Source organism: Mastigoproctus giganteus, chromosome 3 (genome assembly GCF_048544385.1).
Source record: "Mastigoproctus giganteus isolate SK-2022 chromosome 3, ASM4854438v1, whole genome shotgun sequence".
Classification (NCBI taxonomy): Eukaryota; Metazoa; Arthropoda; class Arachnida; order Uropygi; family Thelyphonidae; genus Mastigoproctus; species Mastigoproctus giganteus.
In genome coordinates, this window is record NC_143577.1 from 101,664,002 (window position 1) to 101,691,609 (window position 27,608).

General features: G+C 36.6%; 1 protein-coding gene across 4 annotated transcripts in view; it reads left to right on the forward strand.

The window, feature by feature from the left end:
- Positions 1 to 27,608, forward strand: part of jet (F-box and leucine rich repeat protein jetlag) — a 122,433-nt gene that overhangs the window by 17,569 nt on the left and 77,256 nt on the right. For all 4 annotated transcript variants that reach the window (XM_090370611.1, XM_090370614.1, XM_090370612.1 and 1 more), the window contains one exon: positions 10,213 to 10,780. In XM_090370611.1, coding sequence (XP_090226737.1) covers positions 10,221 to 10,780 — 560 coding nt within the window. In that variant the 5' untranslated portion in view covers positions 10,213 to 10,220. The remainder of the gene's footprint in view (positions 1 to 10,212; positions 10,781 to 27,608) is intronic.

The following is a 27,608-nucleotide window of genomic DNA, read 5'->3' on the forward strand; positions in this document are numbered from 1 at the left end:
AGGTCCTGAGCTGGATATCATCATTCTCCTCTTTCTTAGTGATTCCCTTCTACTTCTGTCTCTGTCTATCTTTCTCAGGGTAATTCAGAAAGTTTTTTGGCTGGTGCAGCATAAGCCTCATATGGATAATATGCACCATATGGATAATAATAATAATATGACTCTAAAGCGTTTAGGGCATAAGCCCCAAGCTATGGGAGAGTCTGGACTATGTATAAATATAGTGCAAACGCATCAGAAATACATAGCTATATCTGAATAAATCAGAATATTAGTAAAACGGCATCGTTTTAAGTTATATCTCATATTGTGAATACCTTCACAAGTCGCCATGATATTGCACTACTTCGAATAAGTAACGATTTACCTAAGGAGAAGACTAATGTTACTTATTCTCAGATGGATACCACCACCCAGACAGCACCGTTTTGAAATATGGTATGGGATAAAGATATCAGCTATCCTCAATATCCCTATAAGACTGAGCAAAGAAAAAAAGAGGTAGGAAAGTGATAGCAAGAGGAGAGGAAAAGATGCTGTAGAAGAATGAAAGGGATAATTAGTTATAATTCGTACGAACTCAGAGCTCCATGCCCCGGCTGGGCAATGCGTCCCCCTGACGGGGACTGTTGTTACCCAGTCAAAGATGATTAAGATCATCCTCTGGTGCCGTTTCTGGCTCTTTAGCCTTCATCAGTGGGTAGATAGGCGTAATTCCGGATATTTCTATGGAATTAACCCTTCAGGGACCCTTTATTGGTCCTGCTTTGGGACTATCTAGTGGCCTGTATGGCTTTAAAAAAAAAAAAAAAAAACCCAAAAAGGGACAGCGCCCTTATTCACTCATCGTTATATGACTCAACCCAATTGGGCTGCTCACTCGTCCACTGACACACTCCGAGGAAGGCCCAGTCCATGTGACCACCAAGTTGGCGGCCGCCTGGAGTAGGCTTGGCCTTCATCGGTTCTAGGGTCATCCCCCTCTTACACACTCCTTTTACCACCTGCAGCTTTCAAAGCTTAGCCGCCGTACATACAGGAGAGAGACCAAACACCTGCAGCTGACTTGGTCCCTATCCCCTAATAACGAAGCTAATCTGGTTGGTATGTAACACCCCTAGCCTAGACTGATCATTACCATCTAAGCTGCACATATGTTATTATCTATTAGTTGACATAGAGGTGTGGGGAAGCACCATAACTCTAAAAATCTTTGCCTTCTGAGTTGCAGTAACTCTAGTACCAAGAATCTTCTTATTGCAGCATGCATCATTCGAAGGGCGCATTTTGACATCTCCGCTGCAGAGCCTTCTTCTTTTCTTTTCCTCATTTTCCAAGCTTGATATTTACCTTCATTTAGGAGGTATATCAGGATGCTCTGCAGGTTGAGCAGATGGGCTGAGAGGTGGCAAATGAAGTTTAACATTGACAAATGTAAAGTACTACACATGGGAAAAAGCAACCCCAGAGCAACGTATCAACTCTGTGGTACTACACTGACAGTGGTAGAGAATGAAAGGGACTTGGGGGTGATTGTGCAGGCAGATATGAAGTTCTCTGAGCAGTGCAGACGGGCTGCAAGAGTAGCTCATGGAGTATTGTCAATGATATACAGGAATTTTTCCAGCAGGGATAAGGAGGTGATTATTCCATTGTATAAGGCAATGGTCAGGCCACACCTAGAGTACTGTATACAGGTCTGGAGGCCTCATTTCAAGAAGGATGTAGAACTGCTGGAACGAGTACAGAGAAGGGCAACAAGATTAGTGAATGGAACAAAGGGGTGCTCTTATGAAGAAAGGCTTAAGTTTTGCAAATTACAGTGTCTGGAGACTAGGCACCAGCGAGGTGATCTGATAGAGGTGTATAAAGCCTTGAATGGTTTAAGCATGCTCAATGCTGATGGGATTCTTCCTCTAGCTCAAAAAAATCACCTGAGAGGGCATAAATTCAAATTGAGGAAAGACAGATGTAGGATAGACGTGCGGAAATTTGCCTTTAGCCAGCGGGTGGTTGGTTGGTGGAACAGACTTCCATCCCTTGTGGTGGAGTTGATAGCCTAAATAAGTTTAAGGCTCAGCTGGACAGGTATTTTGATCGAACAGAGGGGTGAAGTGGAAGTGGGGTTTTTTTTTTTGGCTGATGCTGCATAAGCTTGCTTTCTTGCATCAAATGCCTCTACTAATGCTAATGCTCGTTGCTCTGGAAATCGGGGCTGGAAACTGTAGAAATAGTACTTGTTCCCTAGTCAAGCGCGGTATTCTTATTGTTTTATGCACACTAATCCAGATGCGCCGAGTAACCGGACAAGAGAAAAATGCGTGTTCCACTGTTTCACACGCCTTACAATATAGACACTCAACATTCATATGCCCCCCCCGGAATTTGGCTTTATTTTTCTCCACTGGCAGGTGTCCATGTATTATTCTCCATGCCAGGTCTCTTCGTGACTCATAACCTATGTGGTGATGTAGGTTACTCAACATGAGTCGTGTCCAGTCTCAGCCAGCTTCGTGGCACTGGTACATTTATATCGGATAACTTCCAATAAATTTCTGAAATCTTGAGTTTGTTTCCCATGTATAAGCCCCCTGCAGATAATTCTTGTAAATGCGTGATTACTAATTTGTAAAAAGGTGTTATTATTTCTACTGTTGGACCAGTATGTTCCTTTCCTAGCAATTCAGTGAACCTCCCCATATTATACTTTACTAAGGCAGCCGCTACATGGGTTCCCCATAGGGCAGTCTGAGTGTGTTTTAGCACATATGCCCACCTCAACCACTTTAACTGTGGTATTGCATAGCCCCCCTCACACTTCCTGCTGTGTAGCCTCTGCTGCATTACTTCTTGTTGTCTACTGTTCCAGAAAAACTTAAATAGTCTTCAGGTTAACTTTCTCTGTGTGCAGTAATTGAATGACGTAAATGGCACAATGTTCATCAGGATCGGTACCAGAATTGTCCACATAATGCACACTCTTCCAGAGAAAGATAGCATCCCCAGATTCCACTCTGACAGAGCGTCCTCCCAAGAGTCTAGTAATTGCCGGGACGATGCTACCGGACATTTTGCAAAAGATACCCCCCAGGATGGTTATAGGTGCTGTCGAGACTGTGAGGCCTGCTGGCAATTGTACTGGAGCCTCAATTCCCCACTGTTGGCATTTGGTCTTGCTTTTGTTTAGACACAGACCACTTGATAGGCTAAAATGACTGAACGTATCCAGTGCTCTTTGTAAGGAACTGCTATCCGCTAGGGTTAGGATCACGTCATCCGCATGTGCTACGTATTTGCAAACAGAGTGCGAGCCAGGAAGATGAACCCCCTGATGTTTTTAGAGATGGTTAATTGCCTCAATATGGGTTCCAGTGCCAATGAAAATAATGCAGGGCTTAGTGGGCACCCCTGTCTACCCCCCCCCCCCCGTTCCTGTTTTATTTTCTCTGAGCTATAGCCGTTAATCAAGAGAGTAGTTTGCGCCCCTTTGTACAGACTTATGATAGCTGTTCTAAGCAAAGACCCCATTTGGACTGTATGCATCAAATTCCTTAGGTACTCATGGGAGAGTTTATCGAAGGTCTTTGCCAAATCAAGTACCGCCACCACTATGCTGTATTGTTTCTGATTGCACTATGCTTGCAAATCATTTTAGAAATGATAGATTTGCCATCATAGATCTTGTTGGGATTGCATATGTTTGATTTGGACCTATTATGTGCCCCAAGTGCTGTTTGACAGCACCGTTTCAGGGCTGTTTGGCCCTTCTTCGGTGGGTGGGTAGGTACCCGAGTGATGCAATGATGGCAAAACAGTTATGAAGTATAACTCCACAATATGAGAGATGCCTGATGGTGTATCATGTATTTAGACATAGCTATATCTGATTTATTCAGATATAGCTATGTATTTCTGATGCATTTGCACTATATTTATACATAGTCCAGACTCTCCCAAAGCTTGAGGCTTATGACCTAAATGCTTTAGAGTCTAAATACATGATACACCATCAGGCATCTTGCTTTTAAATATAAATTTAAAAGTGAGATGATAAATTTAAAAGCGAATAATAAATATGAATTTAAATATAAATCGCTTTTAAATATAAATTTAAAAGTGATGAAAACACGGTATGTTTTTATCGCTTTTAAATTTATATTTTAATGCATTTTAACGTATTTACTTATTTTTGTGTCAAACTAGTTTTTTTGTAAATAATTAATTTTTGTAAATATTATTTTACAGTCTTTTGTATTATTTTATTTTATCATTAAATCAGTTTTAAACGGTTGGCATATCTGTTTAAATTTGTGGTATGAATAATCCCAACCTTAGAGGCCTTATTGCAGATAAAGTTGAATTTCTGTAAGTCAAGTATTACGTAAGTTGGGGAATTCCTGTAGTGAATTACATATTACTGCATTAGCTTAGTATAGCATTGTATAGTCAAGTATAGTATAGTAAATTAATCAATTAAATTAAATTTATTAACCTTATTAATTTTCATTGTTAATTAATTACATCGTAGTCATGCCCCAGACTAAAGCAGCAAAGCAACGTGCACAAAGTAGCAGCAGGCTGTGGCTCTGTGATATTGTGTTATTTGTTAATATTGTTGTACACATTGGCATTAATTACCTTAAGAGTAAGAGATCTGCAGATTTACTTAACAAGTACAGGTCAGTGTTGAAAAAAAAGTTGTGAGTTGGGGTTAAATTTGAAAGTGTTGCAATTCTGCCCAGACATGTAGGAGGGAGTATATGATAAAAGCCTTGTCAATCAATTTGCCCAGAAGATATTGTGCAAGGCTCCTGTGCTTGCTAACAGGAGGGACGGTTTCTACAGGGATGGAATACACCTAAATAGAAAGGGTGTAAGGATATTTGCCGATGCTATCGAGGCAATGTTAGGTGTGGGATGGAAAACTGCTAGCTTGGGTGGATTCACAGACTAAAAGATTAACAGTAGCCACAGGCAGAGGTGAAAATTATTCTTGCACTGCTTCTACTGGAATGAGCAAGTTTCTGGGGATTTCAGGAGCTGCTGGGAGACATCATGGAACAAGTAAACACGGCTGTGCTAGAGTAACTAAGAGTAAGAACAGGTGCATGTACACCAATGCTAGAAGTATAGTAAATAAATTGGATGAATATGAAGTGCTGATCAACGCATCAAAGGCAGATATTGTTGGAATATCAGGGACATGGTGTCACACAGATATAAGCAGTGCAGAATTGGAATTTGGGGAGTACAGTGTGTACAGAAAGAGACAGGGTAGGAAGGGAGGAGGGATTATACTGTTAGTTATGGAACACATAAAATCTAAGGAAGTGCATCCAGTTGACATGGGTGGACAGTGCAGTGTTGAATCAGTTTGGTGTGACATAAGCACTGGGAAAACCAAGTTGACAGTAGGAGTGTGTTATAGCCTTGAACTTATGGGTTGGTAACTCACACACACTAGCAAGACATGCGGATTTATTGGATGATTGTTTTGTACAGCAGCATGTTCAAGAGGCAACCAGACAGAGTAATGCTCTTGATCTGATTATCAGCAGTAATTCTTCATGCATTAAGAATCTGCAGATAAAGGAACTGCTAGGTGCCAGTGATCACATTGTACTGATGTGGGATTTACTTAAAGATGTAACTACTATCTTCGGGAAGGGTTTTTGCTTTCGTAAAGGTGACTACAGTGGTCTCAGAGATTTTATAAATTCTATGCATGGGACCAACTGATGATGGGACCAACAGCAAATTCTAAATGGGAAGCATTCAAGGAATTAACCTTTGAAGCTTACTTAATAGGCTTTTCAAACCAACTAAGAAATACTGTCCAGGGTTTAGGCCTAAACGGATGTCAGATGAACTAATCAGACATATGGCAGAGAAGAAAAATGCAGGTGATACATAGAAATCAACAGTTGACACAGAAACCAATGGAAGATATAAGCTGGTCTGTAATCAAGTCACAAAGGAGGTTAAGCAGGCAAAGGCAGATTATGAGAATTCTTTGGCAAAGGATGCAAAGAAAAACCGTAAAGGCGTCTTTACTTATGTAAACTCTAAAAGGAAGTAATGAATCAGATTGGTTCACTTGACATTGTTTCGATTGTTGATGAACCTGCTTAGGTAGCTGACGAATGGAATGAGGATCTTGCATCTACATTCACATATGAGAAAGTCTGTAGGGAAGTGGATGCCAGATGTTTATCAAACTCTGGTGGGCAGCCTAATGATTTGGTAATAACTGAGAGCAAAGTGGAGGACAAATATGTGAAATTAAACTTAAGAAAGACACCTAGGGTGGATGGAATCTATCCAGTTGTATTAAAGTAAGCAAACCCTTAGCCATAATTTTGAAAGTTCCTTGGGACGCAGGGGAGGTCCTCATAGACTTGAAATATGCAAATATATCCGAAATTCTCAAAGGGCAGATCAAAGGGTAACATGAGTAATTGCAGATCTGTTAGTTTAACTTCTGTTCCACGGAAAATAGTGCAGTCTCTGGTTAAAGAAGCAATGAAGGATTATCTAGATAAGACTGCAGTTATAGTTCAGACATAACATGGGTTGTTAAGGAAAAGTCTTGTTTGACATATTTGATTGGATAGTATGATGTGATAAAGGAACTGGATGCAAAAAATAATTTTGATATCATATACTTTGATTTTAGGAAAGCTTGGAAGGCTACTGTACAAATTGGAAAGTATGGTATTAAGTGCAGGTTGCTAGAATGAATAAAAGATCGTTGAGTGGGAGAAGACAGAGGGTGGTAATCAATGGACACTGCTCTTTGTGTACTAATATTATTAGTGGGTTCCCCCATGGTTTGGTGTTTGCCCCCCCCCAATGGTTTTTGTCGATGAGTTATCTACCACCTGGATGTTGAAGGTATATCAGGGTTAATGTCTAAGTTTGCAGACGATACGAATGTTGGCAGGGTTGTTACTGACAGTAATGATAGTACACTACTGCAACAGGATCGGGAAAAGATGAGCAGGTGGGCTAAGAGGTGGCAACTGAAGTTTAACATTGACAAATGTAAAGTTCTGCATATGGGTAGCAGTAATCCCAGAGTAATATACCAACTGGGTGGTACTACACTCAGGATAGTAGAGAATGAATTGGACTTGGAGTAATTGTGCAGTCAGATATGAAGTTTTCTGAGTAGTGCAGTCGGCCTGCAAGAGTAGCTCATGGTGTCTTGTCAGTGATATAGAGAATTTTACTAGCATGGATAAGGTGGTGATTATCCCCTTGTATAAGGCAATGGTCAGGCCACACCTTGAGTACTGTATACAGGTCTGGATTCCTCATTTTATGAAGGTTGTTGATCTGTTGGAACGAGTACAATGATGGGCAACGAGATTGGTGAGTGGAACAAAGGTTTGGTGTTACCAAGAAAGGCTTAATTTCTGCAAATTGCCACATCTGTAGAGTAGGCACCTGTGAAGGGATCTAATTGAGGTGTATAAGGCCTTGAATGGTTTGAGCAAGCTCAATGCTGATGCGATTCTTCCTCTTGCTCAGATTACTCATCTGAGGGGACATAAATTCAGTTTGAGGAAAGATGATTGTAGAATAAATGTGCGTAAATTTACCTTTAGCTAGTGGGTGGTTGATAGTTGGAACAAACTTCCATCTGTTGCAGTGGAGGTCAACAACTTAAATAAGTTGAAGGCAGAACTAGACAAACATTTGGAAAGAATGGATGGGTGAAATTGGAAGAGTTTTTTTTTTTTTTTTTGTTTGTTTTATGCTATATGATCTTGATTTCTTGCATCATATGCCACTACTAATGCTAATAGTAGTCATCCATTAAATCCACAATAGTCTTACTAGTGTGTTTTTGACCAACTCACAAGTTCCAGTCAATAGCTGGAAAAGTAAATTCCCCCATAAATACATTCATCATATTAATATTATTAACCAAATTATTAAATTATGTAAAATATTTTAAAACTGTTAAAACTTAAGTCTTAAGTGGTGTTTCCAATAGCTGTTTGTTAACAAATTTAAGACTATCCCTTAACCTTAACAAATAAGAAGTGTGTGGTCAAATTAACATGTGATAATGTGTAATCAAAATTAAGAAATTTATGTAAATCATGTCACCATATATTACTAGCAAAGAAATGGTACAGGAAGTACCACAAAACGGCTGAGAATATCTGTAATTCTTTAAGAAATTAAATGCAGATTACACTCTATAACAGTTACACTCTATAATTGGTGAAATGCTCATTACTTCACCAGTTTCCAAATATATTAGCATTAGCAAAGGCACTTGATGCAGGAAAGCAAGTTTATATAGCATCAACCAAACCCCCCCCCCATTATTTCACCCATCCACTTGCTCCAAATGTTTGTCAAGTTCTGCCTTGAATCAATTTAAGCTATCAACTTCTACAACAACAGATGGAAGTTTGTTCCATCAATCAACCACTTGATGGCTAAAGGCAAACTTCCGCACATCTATCCTACAACGGTCTTTCCTCAATTTGAATTTATGCCCTCTCAGGCAATTATTGTGAGCAAGTGGAAGAATGGATGGGTGAAATTGGAAGAGTTTTTTTTTTTTTTTTTTGTTTTATGCTATATGATCTTGCTTTCTCGCATCATATGCCACTATTAATGCTAATAGTAGTCATCCATTAAATCCACAATAGTCTTACTAGTGTGTTTTTGACCAACTCACAAGTTCCAGTCAATAGCTGGAAAAGTAAATTCCCCCATATTCCCCCATCCGCGTTGAGCATGCTCAAACCATTCAAGGCTTTATACACCTCAGTCAGATCACCTCGCAGGTGCCTAGTCTCCAGACACTGTAATTTGCAAAACTTAAGCCTTTCTTTCTAAGAGCAACCCTTTGTTCCATTCACTAATCTTGTTGCCCTTCCCTGTACTCATTCAAACAGCTCTACATCCTTCTTAAAATTAGGCCTCCAGACCTGTACACAGTACTCAAGGTGAGGCCTGTCCATTGCCTTATAAAAGGGGATAATCACCTCCTTATCTCTACTAGAAAAATTCCTGTATATCATTGACAAGACTCTATGAACTACTCTTGCAGACCGTCTGCACTGTTCAGAAAACTTCATATCTGCCTGCACAATTAACCCAGGTCCTTTTCATTCTCTGCCAATGTTAGTGTGGTACCACAGAGTTGATACGTTACTCTGGGATTACTGCTTCCTATATGTAGTACTTAACATTTGTCAATGTTAAACTTCATTTGCCACCTTTCAGCCCATCTGCTCAACTTTTCTAGATCCTGTTGCAGTAGTGTACTGTCATTAGTGTCATTAACAACCATGCCAACCTTCGTATCGTCTGCAGACTTGGACATTAAGCCTGATATACCATCATCAATATCATTTATAAATACAGAAAACAACGATGGACCCAACACTGAACCCCGAGGGACTCCAATAATAACATTAATCCACGAAGAGCAGTGTCCATTGATTACCACTCTGTCTTCTCAACCATCCCTTTATCCATAGCAGCATTTTGCCTCCAGTGCCACACTGTTCCAATTTGTGCAGCAGTCTTCCATGTGCAACAGTATCAAAGGCCTTTGTAAGTTATATATATATATATTACATAAATAAACAAATTTTGTCTTGTCATAAATAAATTTTATAAAACACTGAAAATATTTCTATTGATATACAGTATATTAAAATATTTATATATATAGAGATAAATAGAAATATTCGAGAAAACAAATATTTTTGATAGTGAAAAGCCTGTACCTTACACAGTGCCAGCCTGTACCTTAATCCAGCACTGTGTAAATAATGCACTGTAACATGATAAAAAGGTAACATTCAAGTTGCACTGTGTGGTATGAAGTGTTAACCTAACCATGGTGGTTGTTGTTGTTATTTGGTTTTTATGAGCATTAGCAACTAAGGCCATATTGCTTCAGGGATATGTGGAAGTCATTCCCTGACCTTTCCGCATCCTCCGTATTTGGTGGTCACGGGCTCGAACCCCGGTCTAATCAAGAAGCGTGTGCTATGCACTGCTCCTGCCCACCTGGCTACGGAGACGCCCCTAACCATGGAGCAAGTTTGTTGTTTTCATTCATTTTTCTAAATTGATTTTACAAAGCCTAAAACATAATAATAAACAGAGTGTAATTTAAGTTTTAAAGGTAATTTATTGTTTACAAAAGTGTAATGCTTCTGTTTTATTTTGCAGAGTATAAAATGGATGTTGACGATGAAGGTAGTTATCCATCTCTTACAATTTTAGACATTCCTTGGAATGATGTATTGTTTGTTTATGTTCTTCCTCTGCTCAGCTGGCAAGACCTCTTTCGAATGAGACAAGTATCTAATGAAATTAAAGCTTTAGTGACAGAATATTTTAGATGTTGTCAGTATGTTGATCTTTCATATGTTAGCAGGGATATTACAGCTCATGCATTTCATGTAATTACTAGATGGTCAAATAGTATTCAAATTTTAAATCTTAGAAACTGTAAGTGGGTAACTAATGATCATCTAAGGCCAGTGCTAGATATTAATTGTTCTATTTCTGAACTGGATATATCTGGATGTTCTGCAGTTACTAGTCCCAGTCTGCAATTGTTAGCAAATAAATGTCATAGATTAAGAAAGCTTGCCCTTCAGAACTGTCACTGGGTGAGTGCTGCAGCAGTTATCTCCCTTGCTGTGCGGTGTCCAGAGTTGGAATACGTTGACCTCACAAGTTGCTGGGAAGTCACTGATGAGGCTGCTTGTGAGTTAGCCACTCACTGTTTAAGGTAATTATTAAATAACTAATTTAGATGTATTAGATAGTGTAGATGCATTGTTTCTAACATAGCTGAGTTGCTAAAAAGCAAAACTCATTTTCTAATTATGGCAATCAGACTTTATAATGTGAATTCCTTCATGAGTTGTCTATAATCTCAATAAGTCTTCTTTGTTGGTTTATTTTCAGTTCACAACCCAGATGACTTCATTGCCTACAATTTGACCATAAATTATGTGCTTATCACTGTATACATTTTGGCATCTCTAATATTGTGTAGATAATTTTCAGCTCTTTATTTTGGGTACCTACCCACCAATAAGGAAACATCTTTGAAACACAGTGGTACTCAAACGAGAGAGGAAACAGTGGTCTTTTCTACATGGTAAGAATTAGTTATTCAGAGTAGTGCAAGAATAGGTAACTCATTCAGGATTTCACATTGCAATGTGTGTCAGAATGCCGTTTTTTGCATATGAGTTTTTCTGATATGAAAGTTGACGGCTGTAACTGAATTACAGGTACATTAAATAAGATAAGTGGAATGCTTTACTGCTTGTAATTAATTTAACAGTTTATTAAATTTTTCAAACCTAAATTAAAATTTTTTTTTTGGTAACTAGTAACGTTAGAAATAGTGCACTGCACTATCTAATACATATGTTGAGCGAGTCGTAACCTGAGTCTTCATTACCCTAAAAGTTTTATGGCTCATATCAGCATTTAACTGAATTTAACAAATTTATATGCATTTTTTGCTCATTTCTACTGTATTTTGATATGTCACTGATTGTGGAAGTTGAGTATGTTTCATTTCAGATATACAAGCCTTTATGCTCTAAAGTCCTTTCTATCGTGCAGTTGCCTATTTTTTGAGTGGCAGGCATTCCATTTGCTTACCACTTAGAAAGGTCTTATTTTCATTCCCATTGTGTTTGCCCTCTGTATTCTGCTCACAGTTAGATTTAGTTATTAGATTTTGTCGAACACTGTGCCAAACTATTAATACACCCAAAATACCTATCTGAAGTCTAAATTGAATACTAAGAAATAGCTCGGGAAACAATTAAATTAAACGCTGTCTCCCATCCTAGACTGAGAGAGTACTCAGAAGAGGATATTTCTTTTGAAAAAATTATACACAAATTAATCAATTTCTTAGTGTTCAGGTTTTCGTACTTTAAAACACAGGCCCAAACAGCTGATTCTTTTGTTCAATGTTGAATATTAATAAACATTTTAAAAAAAATTTTAAATAAATAATATCACTCATCAAAAAAAATTAGTTGTATTTTTTCCTTTCCAACAAAAATACAAGTTTGCAAATTTTTTTCATTCTCCAGAAAATTCTGAATATGTAGAATAATTTTTCAAAAACTAAAAATAAAAAAAAAATCCTTAAACTGAATTGACTACTATCGTTAAAACTATATTCCATTCCTTAAACTTTTATGTTAATTTGAACTTGATTTCCTTGTGGTCTGCTTCAGTACTTCAAGTTACCAAAACAAAAATTTCAGTAATTTTGATTATTAACATAGAGCCTGCACGTAACTTTAATTCTTTAGCAATGACAATATAAAAATTTTTTTCACCTCTCTCCATCCCGATAACACTTCCCATCATAGAAAAAAAAGTTTCCTACCTTGGCTTATTTTCAAAGTTGTCCCTTTAAAATACTCAGTAAGCCTAGGGCTCACAATACCAGTCAAAATCTTAATACCAGTTAATACCAGTAAAAATACCGAAATACTTAATATTTCAGTATTTTTAATTTATGAAACCGGGATACTGGTATTCCACAAAAAAAAAAAAAAAACATTTTTTACAATAAATTTTGATGACAATTAGGTGTTTATTGCACCTAATTGCAATGCAGAGATGGGGAAACCACTGATGCCATTTGACACAAACACTTTACACTTTTCTACAATAATATCAATGTTCAACTCGCCGAGGGAGTGGCCAGTATCTGGGGTACTGTCATATTATAAAGTAAGGAAAAAACAACAAACGTTTTAGATCAAACTTTTATTACAATAATAAATATTCTAGCAAAAATTATTAAACATACAGTTATTCTAAAAACAAAAAAAATAAGCATCCACGCTACCTGTCCAAATAAAGTGAGCTGTTTAGAAACTCAAAAGTGTTATCGTTTAAACTGGATCTAATTTTGATACGTCTTTAATTAGCGGCAGAAAACATCCTTTTGGATTCTGTGCTGGTTTGTGCTTTGTACTGGGATAGTCGTAGACTAGTTGCAGTTTAAACCCCCCCCCCCTTATTCCCTCATCTTTAAAATCTTATTTCCTTTTTATCAAAAATAAAAAATATTTCCTTTTTGACTTTTTATGATACTGTATCTGTATTAATGAAAGAAAGGAACTGACAGTTAAGCTTGGTGAGGAAACCAAATCTAAGTTGTGGTGGGGGGTTATTTATTAATTTTTATTTCCCTGTACCTTAGTATCACCATCAGTGGCCATTGTTATGGTTTTCGTACAGCAGCTCCCCTCAGGCACTAAGCGGCAGAAATGCTACTTAGTGCTACCTGGCTGTGTTAAAAAAATGAATATTTCCAGGAGCTGAGTGTATTCCCCCCCCCCACACACACACGAGTATATATATTATATATCGTGTGTGCGTGTGTGTGAGTGTGAGCGTGTGTGTGAGCTGTCAGTTTCTCAAGAGTAACTGCAACAGGATCTAGAAAATTTGGGCAGATGGGCTGAGAAGTGGCAACTGAAATTTTAACATTGACAAATGCAAAGTACTGCATATGGGTAGAAGTAACCCCAGAGAAACGTACCAACTGTATACTTAAGGTGGTAGAAAATGAAAAAGACCTGGGAGTAATTGTGCAGGCAGATATGAAGTTTTCTGAGCAATGCAGACAGGCTGCCAGGGCAGGTCATGGGGTTTTGTCAATGATATATAGGAATTTTGCTAGCATGGAAAAGGAGGTGATTGTCCCTCTGTATAATGCAATGGTCAGGCCACACCTTGAGTACTGCGTACAGGTCTGGAGGCCTCATTTGAGGAAGGATGTAGATTTGCTTGAGCGTGTACAGAGAAGGGCAACAAGATTGGTGAGGGGAATGAAGGGATTCTCTTACCAAGAGAGGCTTAAGTTTTGCAAATCGCAGTGGCTGGAGACTAGGCACCTGGTGATCTGATTGAGGTGTATAAGGCCTTGAATAGGTTGAGCACGCTGAATTCTGATGGGATTCATCTAGACAAGGCAAAGGCCACTTGTTCAGATTATTATTATTTATTATTATTATTATCACTAGCCATACAGTGCAAGGAAGCCTGAGGCTTATGCTGCACCAGCCAAAAAAAAAAAAAAATATATTTCCGAGTTACCCAGAGAGAGAGAGAGAGAGAGAAGTAGAAGGGAATCACCAAGAAACAGAAGAATGGTGATATCCAGCTCAGGACCCTGGGTGTGCCAAGCCCATACTCACCAGAACGGGGCATAAATTCAAATTAAGGAAAGATAGAGGTAGAATAGATGTGCGGAAATTTGCGTTTAGCCAGCAGGTGGTTAATTGCCGGAACAAACTTCCATATGTCGTTGTGGAAGTTGATAGGTTAAATAAATTTAAGGAGGAACTGGACAAACATTTAGAGGGAATGGTTGTGTGAAATTTTTTTTTTTTTGGCTGATGCTGCATAAGCTCATACACTTGCTTTCTTGCATCACATTCCACTACTACTACTATTGTTAACATTATGCAAAGAATTCCTTCCTTCTGTTTTTTTTTTTGCATTCTTAGCCAAAGACTTTCATAATGTGCCTTAGACTGCCTATGAAATGACATTGCTCTTATTTAAGCTATATTGTACATAACAGGCTTTGATTCGTTGATACTCATTTAGAACTGTATTAGAAATTGGTTTCTCCATAAACACTGTCGCAATATAGAAGTTTGTTTGCCATAAGAAATTGACAATCTCGAAAGTTAACTTTGAGAACTTGAAAGGTAAGGCAGAAAATATTACTTCCAACAAATTACAAATTGCTTTTGTCTGATAAAGAAAACAAACAAATTCATGAATTTTAAAAGGTGAGCAACAATATATATTTGTGTAAATATATATATAGGTAATAAATTGTAAATATACTAGTATCAAATCATGTTTTTCTAACCCTACACATGTGCCTTCAATTCAAGTTAATTTATCTGGTAAGTATGGGCTTGGCACACCCAGGGTCCTGTGCTGGATATCATCATCATTCTGTTTCTTGGCGATTCCCCTATATTTCTGACTCTCTCTCTCTCTCTCTCTCTCTCTCTCTCTCTCTCTCGGGGTAACTCGGAAATTTTTTTTAGCTGGTGTAGCATAAGCCTCAGGCTTCCTTGCACTATATGGCTAGTAATAATAATAATAATAGGATGGCATACACGATAAGATAAAACAGAATTGCTTATGGGGAAAAAAAAAAGGAATTTTATTAATTTAATTTCATTATTATTCTCTTGACAGATATAACTGCTCTTTATTTTGGCAAGTGATTACATTAAATTACAAAAACAATAATGGCTAGCAATGATGGTGTTGTTTGTGTACTTCCAACAAAAACTTTGACACAACTTTCTGACTGTGTTAAGAAAGAAGCTATTACAAAAAAATAAATAAATAAAAAAGATGGTTTTCTTTACATATATAACACTGTTTGCCACTTTGTTAAAGTGATATGTATATCTTGCTGTAATGTTATTCATTATTTTAAGCCTATGTAATACATTAACCGTTACACAGAGAAACCTTTGTTTTATTGTTAAGAATACAAATTAGAATTTATCTGCACTAATAGTGGTTTACTACTAACCAGAAACATAAGATTAGAGTTAAAATTATGTTGCTAATGATGATACATACCTTCACTTTTACATGTATCATCATTAACAATGTGTAGTTGATTACAGCTTGTTTATTATTATTAATATCCATATGATGCAAGGAAGCCAGAGGCTTATGCTGCACCAGGAAAAAAAAAAAAAAGTTCCCGAGTAACCCTGAGAGAGAGAGAGAGAGAGAGAGAGAGAGAGAGAGAGAGAGAGAGAGAGAGAGAGAGAGAGAGAGAGAGAGAGAGAGAGAGAGAGAGAGAGAGAGAGAGAGAGAGAGAGAGAGAGAGAGACAAAAGTGGAAGGCAATCATCAAGAAAGAGAAGAATGATGATCTCCAGCTCAGGACCCTGGGTGTGCCAAGCCCATACTCACCAGATGTGAGCCCCCGGGGTTTTATAAAGAGTCTAAAGCTATGAAGTTGGTACTCTATTTTGAACATAGTGAAAAGAATTACACAAGTTAAGTAACTAAGTTGATTACTGGGTTCAAAAATAGGATTTTGCTCCAGTTAAAGATGGCGAAAATTAAAGAAATTAATGCAATCTTGATAACTTTCATTTTGTGTGCTGAAATTGGAACTCTTTTCAATTGGCCAAAAAGAAAGAGCATACAGAAGATAACTACCATGAGGAAAAACCCCAATAAATTTAATTCAATAGGCACTACTAGGGTTTACAATACTGAGATTCCGGGATCCCAGTCATTTTTTTCTGGTATTCAAATCGCAGTATTGATACAAAAATACCGGTTTTTCAGTACTAATTTAAAAAATAATTATCCATGATTTATTCACATAAAGGTTATAAAATCGACAACATTAAATCATTAATACTGCTGAATTTGCAAATGAGAGATTGTTATACACAGTAAAAATGCAACGGAAACCTGAAAACGTCATGAAACTGTAAGACAAAATCTTACAAATATATTTCTCTTAGTAAGTATAGTGTATGTGGAAGTAAAGCACTTAAGGAATAACGAAAACATCATTACAGAAATATTTCCATTAGTGGCAGTAGGCCTGGTAGTGCAATTAAGGAATATGATGAACAACGGTATGGCAGGTGCGGAAGTGTTAAAATTAAAAGCTTCTGGACAACAGTTTAATCCCTCTATTACACCGCTACTTGAGGATGTGACACTTAGTGCATTTTGGGAAAGGGTGTCAGTATGGAGCAGTTCGAACAGAACTGCTCCATATTGTGAACAGATGATCTTGAGGTAAAAGATGAAAACGTTTTGTTGTGTGGGAAAAATATTCTGCATGCAAACCTTTGGGGTTTGCACAATACACTTGCATATAAAAAAGTATTACAAGGGGCGATTGTAACTTGCAATCAATTCAATAAATAAATAAATGAGAAGGAAATAAATAAGGTGCTCACACCAAAAGAGGGTTTTGTGGTTGTTGTTCGGAGGGGTTGCAGAATTCCTGTAGTAGTGCTGGGTTCAGTTCTGGGAGTGTCCAGCTATATAGTGAAGGGTTCTGCCGGGCATGTTCCTGTGCTAGAAGTTAACCCGGAAGTTGAATAACAAGCCAGTCAGATAGTGCCCTGGCTTCTACTACTGCTGTGGTAATTTCCTTCAGTATTAACAGAACTGTTCTTGAAATCTCGAAATAAGACAGTACTGGAAGAGTGATGTACAGCAGAGATGCAGAGTTCAACTGAGTGAGAGAGAGAGAGAGAGAGAGAGAGAGAGAGAGAGAGAGAGAGAGAGAGAGAGAGAGAGAGAGAGATCACCACACTCCGTGGAAGTAACCCGCACAAAGGAATCCCACCATGAAAGAGAAGGAAGGCAAATCCTCTGAACTGTGTTGTTTTGGCAATGGTACTTAGATAAAGTGGGAGATTATTTAAGAGTAAGGTTGAAGTTTAAGAAATAAGGACATGTTCAGTATTGAGTTGGTTTATTGTTTGAAGTTGTAAAGAAAATTGATAATGCTAAATTAAGAGGGATTACATGGAATTGTTAGCATTAAGTTATCGACTTACGGATTGCTGTTGTGAAGAGAATTGATATTGGTGATTAAGAGAAATATGAGGAATTACCCTGCCAACCTTTGTATCATCTGCAAACTTTGAAACTAAGTCTGATATATACCTTCATCAATATCATTGATAAATATACAAAACAACAGTGGGCACCACACCGAACCCTGTGGGACTCCACTAATAACATTAGTCCACGAAGAGCAGCGTCCATTGATTACCACCCTCTGTCTCTCCCACTCAACCACCCTTTTATCCATTGCAGCAACTTACCTTTAATACTATTCTATTCCAATTTGTACAGTAGTCTTCCCTGTCAAAGTCAAAAGTGAAAACCTTGTTAATTTGCTTTTTTCATCGAAAAGGAATCGTCCACAAAGAGTTTGTTCCACCTAATGACACTGTCAATCGACAATTTTGCCTTCAAGTTTTGGAAAAGCTTCGCAAGCGAGTCAACCGGGTTGAACTGGAAATTGCTTTGCCGGGATTTTGCATCACGACAATGCTCCTGCACATTCAGCTTGTTGTGAAAGAGTTTTTAACTTTTAAAATCCATCACAACATCCTCCATATTCGCCTGATTTTTCTCCTTATGACCTCTTTTTATTTCCTTGACTAAAAGGAGTCATGAAAGGAATGTATTTTCAGTCAGTTTCTGAAATTCAGAGTAATGTAATGCAGGTATTAAAACAGATACCAGAAAGTGAGTACCAGAAATGTTAGGATCAATGGATCCTACGCTGGAATGCGTGTGTACAGTCTGAAGGGGACTACTTTGAAGGCAATGGCCTCAGATCTTTATAATTTTCAAATAAAATTTTTAAATGAAGTTATTCTCGAAACTTTATTGTTACACCTCGTATGTTTAATGGAATGGCTAAGTGGCCACTGCTTTTCGTGGAATAATGTGATAAGTAGAGTTTTGGGGTTTCACATTAGTCCATTGGGCCTGTTACTGTTTTTAATATTTATTAATGATATTGATGTAGATATTTCAAGTTTGATGTCTGCAGTTTCTCTTCCATCTTACGTTCTGTTATTATAAGATCATTTAACTTGCAATCAGTATTAGATTGACTTTTGCTATCCCCCATCTATAAAAATTTTTTATATGTGAATGTAGATGGAAAATATTTATTTTGTTTATTAGCTTTTTGTACAAGAAAGTCAACAATTATATCAAAAGTGGTCTCAGTGGTTTATGACAGTAATTCAGGATATTGTACTTCTAGAGGATCTAGATAAACTCAACAGATTTGCTGGAAAATAGCAATTGAGATTTATGATAGATGCAAAATACTGTACTACATTTGGGTAGCAGTAATCCCAAAATAACATTACCCTCTGGGTGGTAATGGCTGGTACCAAACGAAAGGTAGTGCAGTATGAAGAAGATTTAGGGGTATGGACTAACATAATTCTCTGAGCCATGCAAAAAAGTTGCTAGAACAGTTGTCCATAAGACTATAAAATGAAATTCAGGAATTTTGTGAGCAGGGACAAAGAAGTGGTTATGCCATGTATAAGGAATTCTGAATAGAGATTTTAGAAAACTCATTTAAGGAGGGAGGACATAGATCTGTTGGAATGGGTGCAGTGAAGAGTAACAAGATTAGTTGGAAGGGTGGACACAAAAGGATATTCTTACCAAGAAAGATGGGGAGGAGTTCTGTGAATAGCAGCTTCTATAAAGTGCAATTTACAGAATTTTTAGAAATTATATCACACGTAGATGCAAGTGATCTAATCTAAGTGTGCAAGGCTTTAAAAGGATTATTCAGCTAAATGTTAGTGCCACCTTTACTCTCTCTGAGACAAAATACACATTGGGGGGTGCATAAATTCAAAAAGAACTGCAGAATTTAATGTATCTCAACAATCCAAACCAAAATAGTTTGGCAAGAACTTTATAATACTGAAATTTATGGCAAAGCTGCTTTTGCCAAGCCACTCATTACTTACAGCAGTGGTGTAAAGAGCACAAAAACCAGACACTTGATTGAAAATGTCATATCTTCAGACGAATTGTCATTCACACTTTGCCATCAACAGGAGCTTTTGGCAAATGCCAAAGGAACTGCATCATTCTGACTTCCTTGTGCCAACCATCAAACATGTTGGAGGATCAGCAATGGTCGAGGGCAGCAGTATCTTGATATTCTTTAGGTCTTATCATCATCCTGAACAGTTGAATTACACTGATTACTTTGATATTCTGTGTGATCACGTATATCCCATAGTGCAAACATTATTTCCCACAAATTATACCATGTTTCAAGATGATAATACTCCAATACACATAACCAGATATGTCCAGTCTTGGTTTGAACAGTATGAAACTGAGGCTAAGCATCCCCTATGGTCTGCACAATCACCAGACTTAAAAATTATTGAGCCACTGCAGGCATGTTTCAAGAGGAGAGTGAGAAGCAGATTTCCTCCAGTTTCCTCACCCAAGGAGCATGAAATGTTCTTCTGTGTAAAATGGTCTAATATATCTCTGAAGACAGTCCAAGATTTATTTGAATCTATTCCATGTTGATTAAAAGCTGTTTTTTTTTAAAGTAAAGGGTGGGCCAGTACCATATTAATGCATACCTCTAACTCTATTAAAGGTATTTCCATTATTTTGGCCACCCCTGTACATATTTAACTAGTTTAATAAATTAACAATTACATTAAAAACCAGTTATAGAAGAATATGAGAAATTTACCTCAATATGATACATAGAACACTTTCGTATGATACTCTCCAGAAATTAAAATGAATATAACATTAATGCAAAATGATTACAGTGAAAAATATATTAAAAACAAATAAAAAAATCAGTTGAACACAATTAAAAAACAATTAAATATTTAAAAATTTTAAAAAGTTTAACGTAAATTTTGAAAAAAGATTTTCCTTCCTGAAGCAGACATACGGTCGAAAAAGACCGTATGTCATAATCACAGGAATGAAAATTACAAGAGTACAGTCAGTCCTCATAACACGTGTTTACACTACACGAATTTGATCATACAAGATTTATAAATAGGGGAACGAAATCGTATATAACACGAACCGAATTCGCTTATGCACGATTCGCCTTTGAGTTTACAAGAAATGGCAGTCGAATGTGGAATCACCTCAACTGAACGCAACACAATAGGAATGAAGAGAAGGTTCTGAAAATGTGTTTGTTTTTTTATATCAGTGAAGGGGAACACATTTCACCATAATAACGTAAAAACCCACATAATTCCAGCTATCGGTATTATCGCAAATGCAATTAGATCGAGTTTACTACCAGTTTAAAACAGATTTCACTAGCACAAATGCAACTGGAAATTGTTTTTATTGTTTAATGGTAGTAATCCCCAGAAATGTGCTTTAGTAAAATATGAGCTAGTGAGGTGTTAATGTTTCTCTGCCTTTACAGTGTTGTTTATTCAGTTGCTACATGCACACAGCTTTGTTTATGTGTATCAACCGTACCTCCTCATTTTGTAATTGTGCTTGATTGTCCTGAAAATTAGTAAAATATGTACAAGATGTGAAAAGGAAGCATCTTGGTGAAGACACTACAGATTCAGAGAGAAAAAGAAAAGCAATATCGATAAGCAGAAGTGGACTGGGTCAAATTATTTTTACCCGGGAAAATTTGTAGTGACCTCATACTAGCGTTTATGGCCAAAATCACACTGGCTCCGGCCGACCGGGGTTTCCCCGGTTAGGCTTATGACTAGTCCACCTCTCTCGACAGAGAAAAAAAACATGAAATTGTGAAACGCTTTGAGCCAAATGAAAGACCATGTGATACTGCACGTGCTACAGGCCTAAATGAGACAATGCTGAGAATTAGAAAGAATGCAGAGAAAATAAAAACAACTTTCATAGCAGGAACAACTCAAAGTGTAATTAAAATCCATTAGATCAAGACACAAAGAATTGGAATTGATGGAACGGTTGTCATCTGTTTGGATAGAAAATCAAACAAAGAACAAGTTTGCTTACGATAGTAGCAAAAGCATTAGCAATATTTTATTATGTAATAGAATACGTATTTTAGTACGATTATTTATTGTGTTTGGTAATGTTTTGGTTACAAATGTGTGTTCAATCTTGGGTGGTCGGCACCTAACCCTATTTTTCTCATAGGGCCTGTTGTTTATATTGCACGAGGGTTTCTAGGAACACAACTATCGTGCTATACGAGGACTGACTGTATGTGTGAGCATGAATCTTAAATAGAGATTGTCTTTGCGCATGCACATAAACGATTACAAATCAGAGATTAGATATGGATGGCGAACATTAATAGAATTCATGTGTAATTTAATTTTGACCATTTCTGCAATTAATAATCTCATATTGTAGAAACCGTCGAAATTAAATTTCATGAGAATTCTATTAACGTTCGCTGAAAAAAAAAAAAATCATAAAATAAACAAACTACAGCATAAAGCAGAAAAAACTTTGCCTTTACATTGAGTTTCTTTGATATTGCACTATTTCATATAAATGACATCTCCAAAGGGTTAACCCATTTATTAATTAATTACATACCGTATAAAAACAAGGAAAACTTGAATTACGAAAAAAAATAATTCCATACTTTGTACCATAAATGCAATTGTCTTCATGCTTACAGCAGAAGAAACTTTGCCTTCACAATGAGATTTGTTGATATAGCACTACTTTCAAATAACAGAATGCAGATAGTGGTGCTGCTCCAGACAGATATAGCACCACTGTCTGTGCACTAACTCTGGGGAAACCATATATAGATAATTTCAAAAACAATAGCAAGTAAAACTTTGTCTATACATCAATCTCTCTAAGACAACCTACCTTTGGTTCCGCATATAATTGGTCTTTTAAAGAGATGATCGTTTTACAGAAATACATAAAAAGTCAGATATATCACACTGTACTGAAACTTTTAATAGCATAATAGAAATAAGTCTTATTTTAAAAAATTTTATTTGAAACTATATATATTTTTTTACATTAATTGTAAGAAGTCATAAAACTAAACATAGAATTATTTACTTAATTATTTACTTTAATTATAAAAATCTTTAAACAGACGATAAAAATATTTTTATTTTTTAAACTTGTGTAACATAGTTTGTCTGGATGATTTTGTTTTTTGTCGAATTATTTCCTTTTCCAAAATAGTTTCAAAATCATTTAATAATTGTAATATTTTATTATTAGCTAAATTGCCATTTTTTTTTAAGACCGAAAACAGTATTTAAACTTTTTTCTATTGGAATTTTAAAATCTTAAACATCAGATTCATTGTTTGTATTTATATTGTCATTGTTATCAATGTTCCTAGCAGAATCATAAAGTTCTTCCCAGTTTTCAGTGTCATTTTCATGTGTAACTGAATCTTCTTCAAATTCCATATCAATGTTTACATTTATCTGCTGTCCAGGTTGAATAATTTCTTTTTGTATTTCTGTAAAATCAGTTCTAAAGTCAACCCCTATGTTGTTATCACATCTAATTCCACATTTATCGAAAGAATTTTGTATAGTATTTTCACTAACACTATTCCAGGCCAGTTTTATGTATTCAATGGCTGCTATTGAAATTTTTTTTAACTAATTCTGCAACATTTTCATGCCATGTCCATATTTGCTACTAATATAGTTAATGCACGTTGGTGGTAGAACAGTTTAAATTATTGAATGATGCCTTGGCCCAGTAGTTGACGACAGACACTAAATGTAGGAAGAAATAATAAATTGACATTACTTAAATTCAAATTTTTTGGGATGACATAAGCATTATCTAATAGTAAGAGTTTCCTTTTTTTTTTTTTTCTTTCTTTTTTTTTTCCATTCATTTTTTGTCTACATTATGAAGCCATTCAGAAAAAAATAGCACTTGTCATCCATACTTTCTTATTGGTGTACCAATGAACATTTGTGGATGCCATATTCATGTTTTTAAAACATCTTGGTCTCGGTGCAGTATTAATTATCAGTGGTTGTTCTTTTCGTCCAAAAGAATTTATGCACAATAAAATTGTCACTCTTTGATTTTCTTTTTTTATAACCAAAAGAATTAGAACCTTTAAACACTAATGATTTACTTAGTAAAGCATGATAAAAGAGGCCAGTTTTTTCTCTATACATTATAAAAGTTTTCCTCATAGTGATATTTATTCGAGCCAATGGGAGAAGAGGGCAAGGCAATTAGATCACTACAATGCAATTAATTATTGACGACTGCCTCCGTAACGTTCACCAACTTCGTGCATGTGCTTCCCTGTCTAACATTTGATGTTCCATTTTATTGTACATTATTGAATATTTATACAGTATTTGTAAATAGTTTAGTATTTTGTAAATATTTTAAATGTTTCCAATTTGTAAATATTTCAGTAAATATTTTAATCCTGCTCTTTCAGATGCAATAATATTCCTCACACATTATGGAACCCGAAGCAAAAGGCCCTTTCCTAAGTGACCTATGTAAACGCAGGTAGATAATTACATAGTGGTATTTATTTGACCTTGAGAATGCCGAGCACTACAAATGCATAGGTAAATAATTACATAGGTCATTTCCCAATTAGATATCGATCAGTGTGTATTGACAGGTGTCTTTTACGTAGAAAAGATTTGACTTACTCCGTATACCTCTACATTTTACGTTGAAAGTGTGTGCATGGGGTGGGCGAGCAATGCTCCCTAGTCTACATTACCACTGGTTAAAGGCAAATTTCTGCACTTCTAATCTATTCCACACATTTATTTATGAAGTTACACAAAATTACAGATTTTTATCTTTAGCTAACGGTTAACACAGGTTCATTATTTTTGAAAGGAACCTCACAGGTGCAACACCAACAAAGAATTAAGGAGATTTTGCTGATGTACATTGTTTTGGTGGAAGGGTTTCAGTAGTTCGTGATAGAAAGAACATGAAGGTAGTAACCAGTATTAACCTCAAAGATGCTGTTTATAAGTAGTTGTGTAATAGTGATAAACTGGAATATCTGTCTGTAATATTGAAAAGTTCAGCTGGTGCAAAACTAGATAAATGCATTGGTAGTACCATTCCAGACACTCAAAGTTCACCAGTATTTGAACTTCTACTTCTGAGCTGTAACTGAATACAGTTTTTTTGGGTACTATATGGTTACGGTAAACTGTCTTATACTGATGTACTGTGTACCTTTACTAGAAGGGGAGCAATATTATTTGCTGATGCTATTGAGGCAATGATAGGTGATTAAGGTAATTAAGAGCAAGAACAGTTGCATGTACAGTAATCCTAGGAGCATTGTAAATATGGTGAATTTGAAGTATCCATTAAGTTATCAAATGTAGATATTGTAGGGATGTTGGAGACATGGTGTCACTCAGACAGGCCTGACTAGAGTGGTCAAGAGTGCGAGTGCAGTAGTACACACTCTTTGAGTAGATAGTTGTTCAAGCATGTGACTGCTAAATATGATATACATTTGTATTGATTGAGTTATTGTAAACTCCACTGACCTGGTAGTCGTACCGGAGTATAAACAGTAACATTTTTTTAGGCCTGATGTAGCTGAGTGGACCAGGGTTCAAGCCCGTGACTGCTAAATACGATTAACAATTTGTATTGATTGATTTATTGTAAACTCCACTGATCAGGTGGTCGTGCCGGAGTATAAACAAGAACATAAGTAATGCTGAATTTGAATATGGGGAGTATGGTGTATACATGAATGATAGACATTACAGAGGGGGGGGGGAGTTGTGCTCTTAGTTAAGAAACATATTAAATCTAAGGCAGTGCATCCAGTCGAAATGGGTGGCCAATGCAATGTTGAGTCAGTTTGGTATGATATAAGCACTATACCATAGATAAATGGAAATGAGAATAGGAGTGTGCTATAGACCTAATGACTGTGATGAGTATACCTAACAGTTATACAGAGAAATAGAGTTGGCTAGTAAATCAGAATGTCTTAGTGGTGGATTTTAATTTTCCTGATGTTGACTGGAATTTTTAGGTTAGTCACTCATACACTAGCAAACATGTAGATTTGTTGGATGACTGTTTTCTACAGCAGCATGTTAGAGAGGCAATAAGAGGAAGCAGTATTCTTGATCTGGTTATTAGCAGCAATTCTTCACACATTAAGAATCTGCAGATGAAAGACCCACTGGATGGCAGTGATCATAGTGTACTAATGCAGAATTTAATTAAAGAAACTATCAAGGGTGAAGAGAAAAGCTTTTGCTTTTATAAGGATGACTACAGAGGTCTCAGACATTTTTTATATTCTTAAAATTAATATTATATTAATTTTAATATAATTATTTATTAATTAATTATATTAATTTTAATATAATTAATTATTAATTAATTATTAATTTTAATATAATTATTAATTAATTATATCAATTTTATTAATTTTAATATATAAACAAACATGATATTACCAACTACAAATTCTAAATGGGAAGCATTCAGGGAAGTAATCGTAGAAGCTACTAGGTTTTTCGTACCAACTAAGAAATTTTGTTCAAGGTCTGTGTCTAAATGGATGTCAAATGAACTGAGCAGGCTTGTGGCAGAGAATTAAAATGCATGGGATGCATATAAGTTATCAGTTGATACATAAGCCTGTTGTAGATATAAACTATTCTATAATCAAGTCACAAAGAATGTTAAGCAAGTTCGGGCAGATTATGAGAAGTATCTGGCAAGGAATACAAAGAAAAGCAGCTGAGACTTTACTTATATTAACGGTAGGAGGAATGAGGGTTGAATCACTTGATGTCAATGGTTTAACTGTTGATAATCCTGCTTAAGTTGCTGAATAGGCATTCTGCATCTACATTTGTGCATGAGTAGTTCTTTAGGGAGGGGAATGATAGAATTTCTTCAAACTCTAACAGGAAGCTAAATGATTTTGTGATAACTGAGAAGAAAGTGGAAGAGAAAATGCTGAAACCACACATAAAAAAAAAAAAAAGGTGCACGAGGTGGATGAGATCTATCCAGTCCAGTTAAAGGAGACAGCATAGGAAATAAGCAAACTTTCAGCAATAATTATGAGAGCATTAGGCCCACTATAGCCCCAGCAGCTCGTGCGCAATTAAATCCCCATAACACACACACGTGCATGCACATGAGAGCATCCTTGGTTTCAAGGAAAGTCCTGGGCTGTTGATTTATGAATGTATTCCCAATTCACAAAGAGAGATCAAAAAGGTACATCAGTAATTACAGACCTATTAGCATAAGTTTTTACTAGGTGGTGGCTAATTACTACCACCTAGTAATTTGCATTACTAGGTGGTAGATGACTCTCATCAACTGGTGCAATACCACCACTTTGCCTATTGGAGGCTTGAAGTGGTGGAACCCATGTTTAGTCTCTAGAGCTAAGTTCCAGTCAACCCTTCCCCATCTCTTCCATCATGCAGTATGATTGATGACTTTTGAGGTTATGATGAACATCGTGGCGAGATCCAATATTCCTTACAATTCGAGGGTACAGCTCTAAAGCGGTGGTCACAGGCCGGCTGCTAGTTATTACACCGGACTGAACCTGTTGGTAACTCTCTAGGAGTTTTTCGGATCAGCTAGTGTATAATCTTGCTACCTCTACTCTTCCAGATAGTGACTGGAGGGAGTCCGAGTGTGTATGCGGGAGGGGGGGGCACACTGTCGAGGCCACGTTATGTCAAGGAACTGGGTATATTCTTACCATGTGTACGCCATATCCAAAAATTTCATTACTTCATACAGCATGTCCCACCCACTTTTTCTTACTATTGAATACACCACAAATTGTCAAACTTGGGGCATTGTCGAGGCCACGTTATGTCAAGGATCTGGGTATATTCTTCCATGTGTACGCCATATCCAAAAATTTTATTACTTCATACAGCATGTCCCACCCACTTTTTCTTACTATTGAATACACCACAAATTGTCAAACTAATAGAGCAAGCTTATCTGCAAAAAGATCTAAACCCCCCAAACACT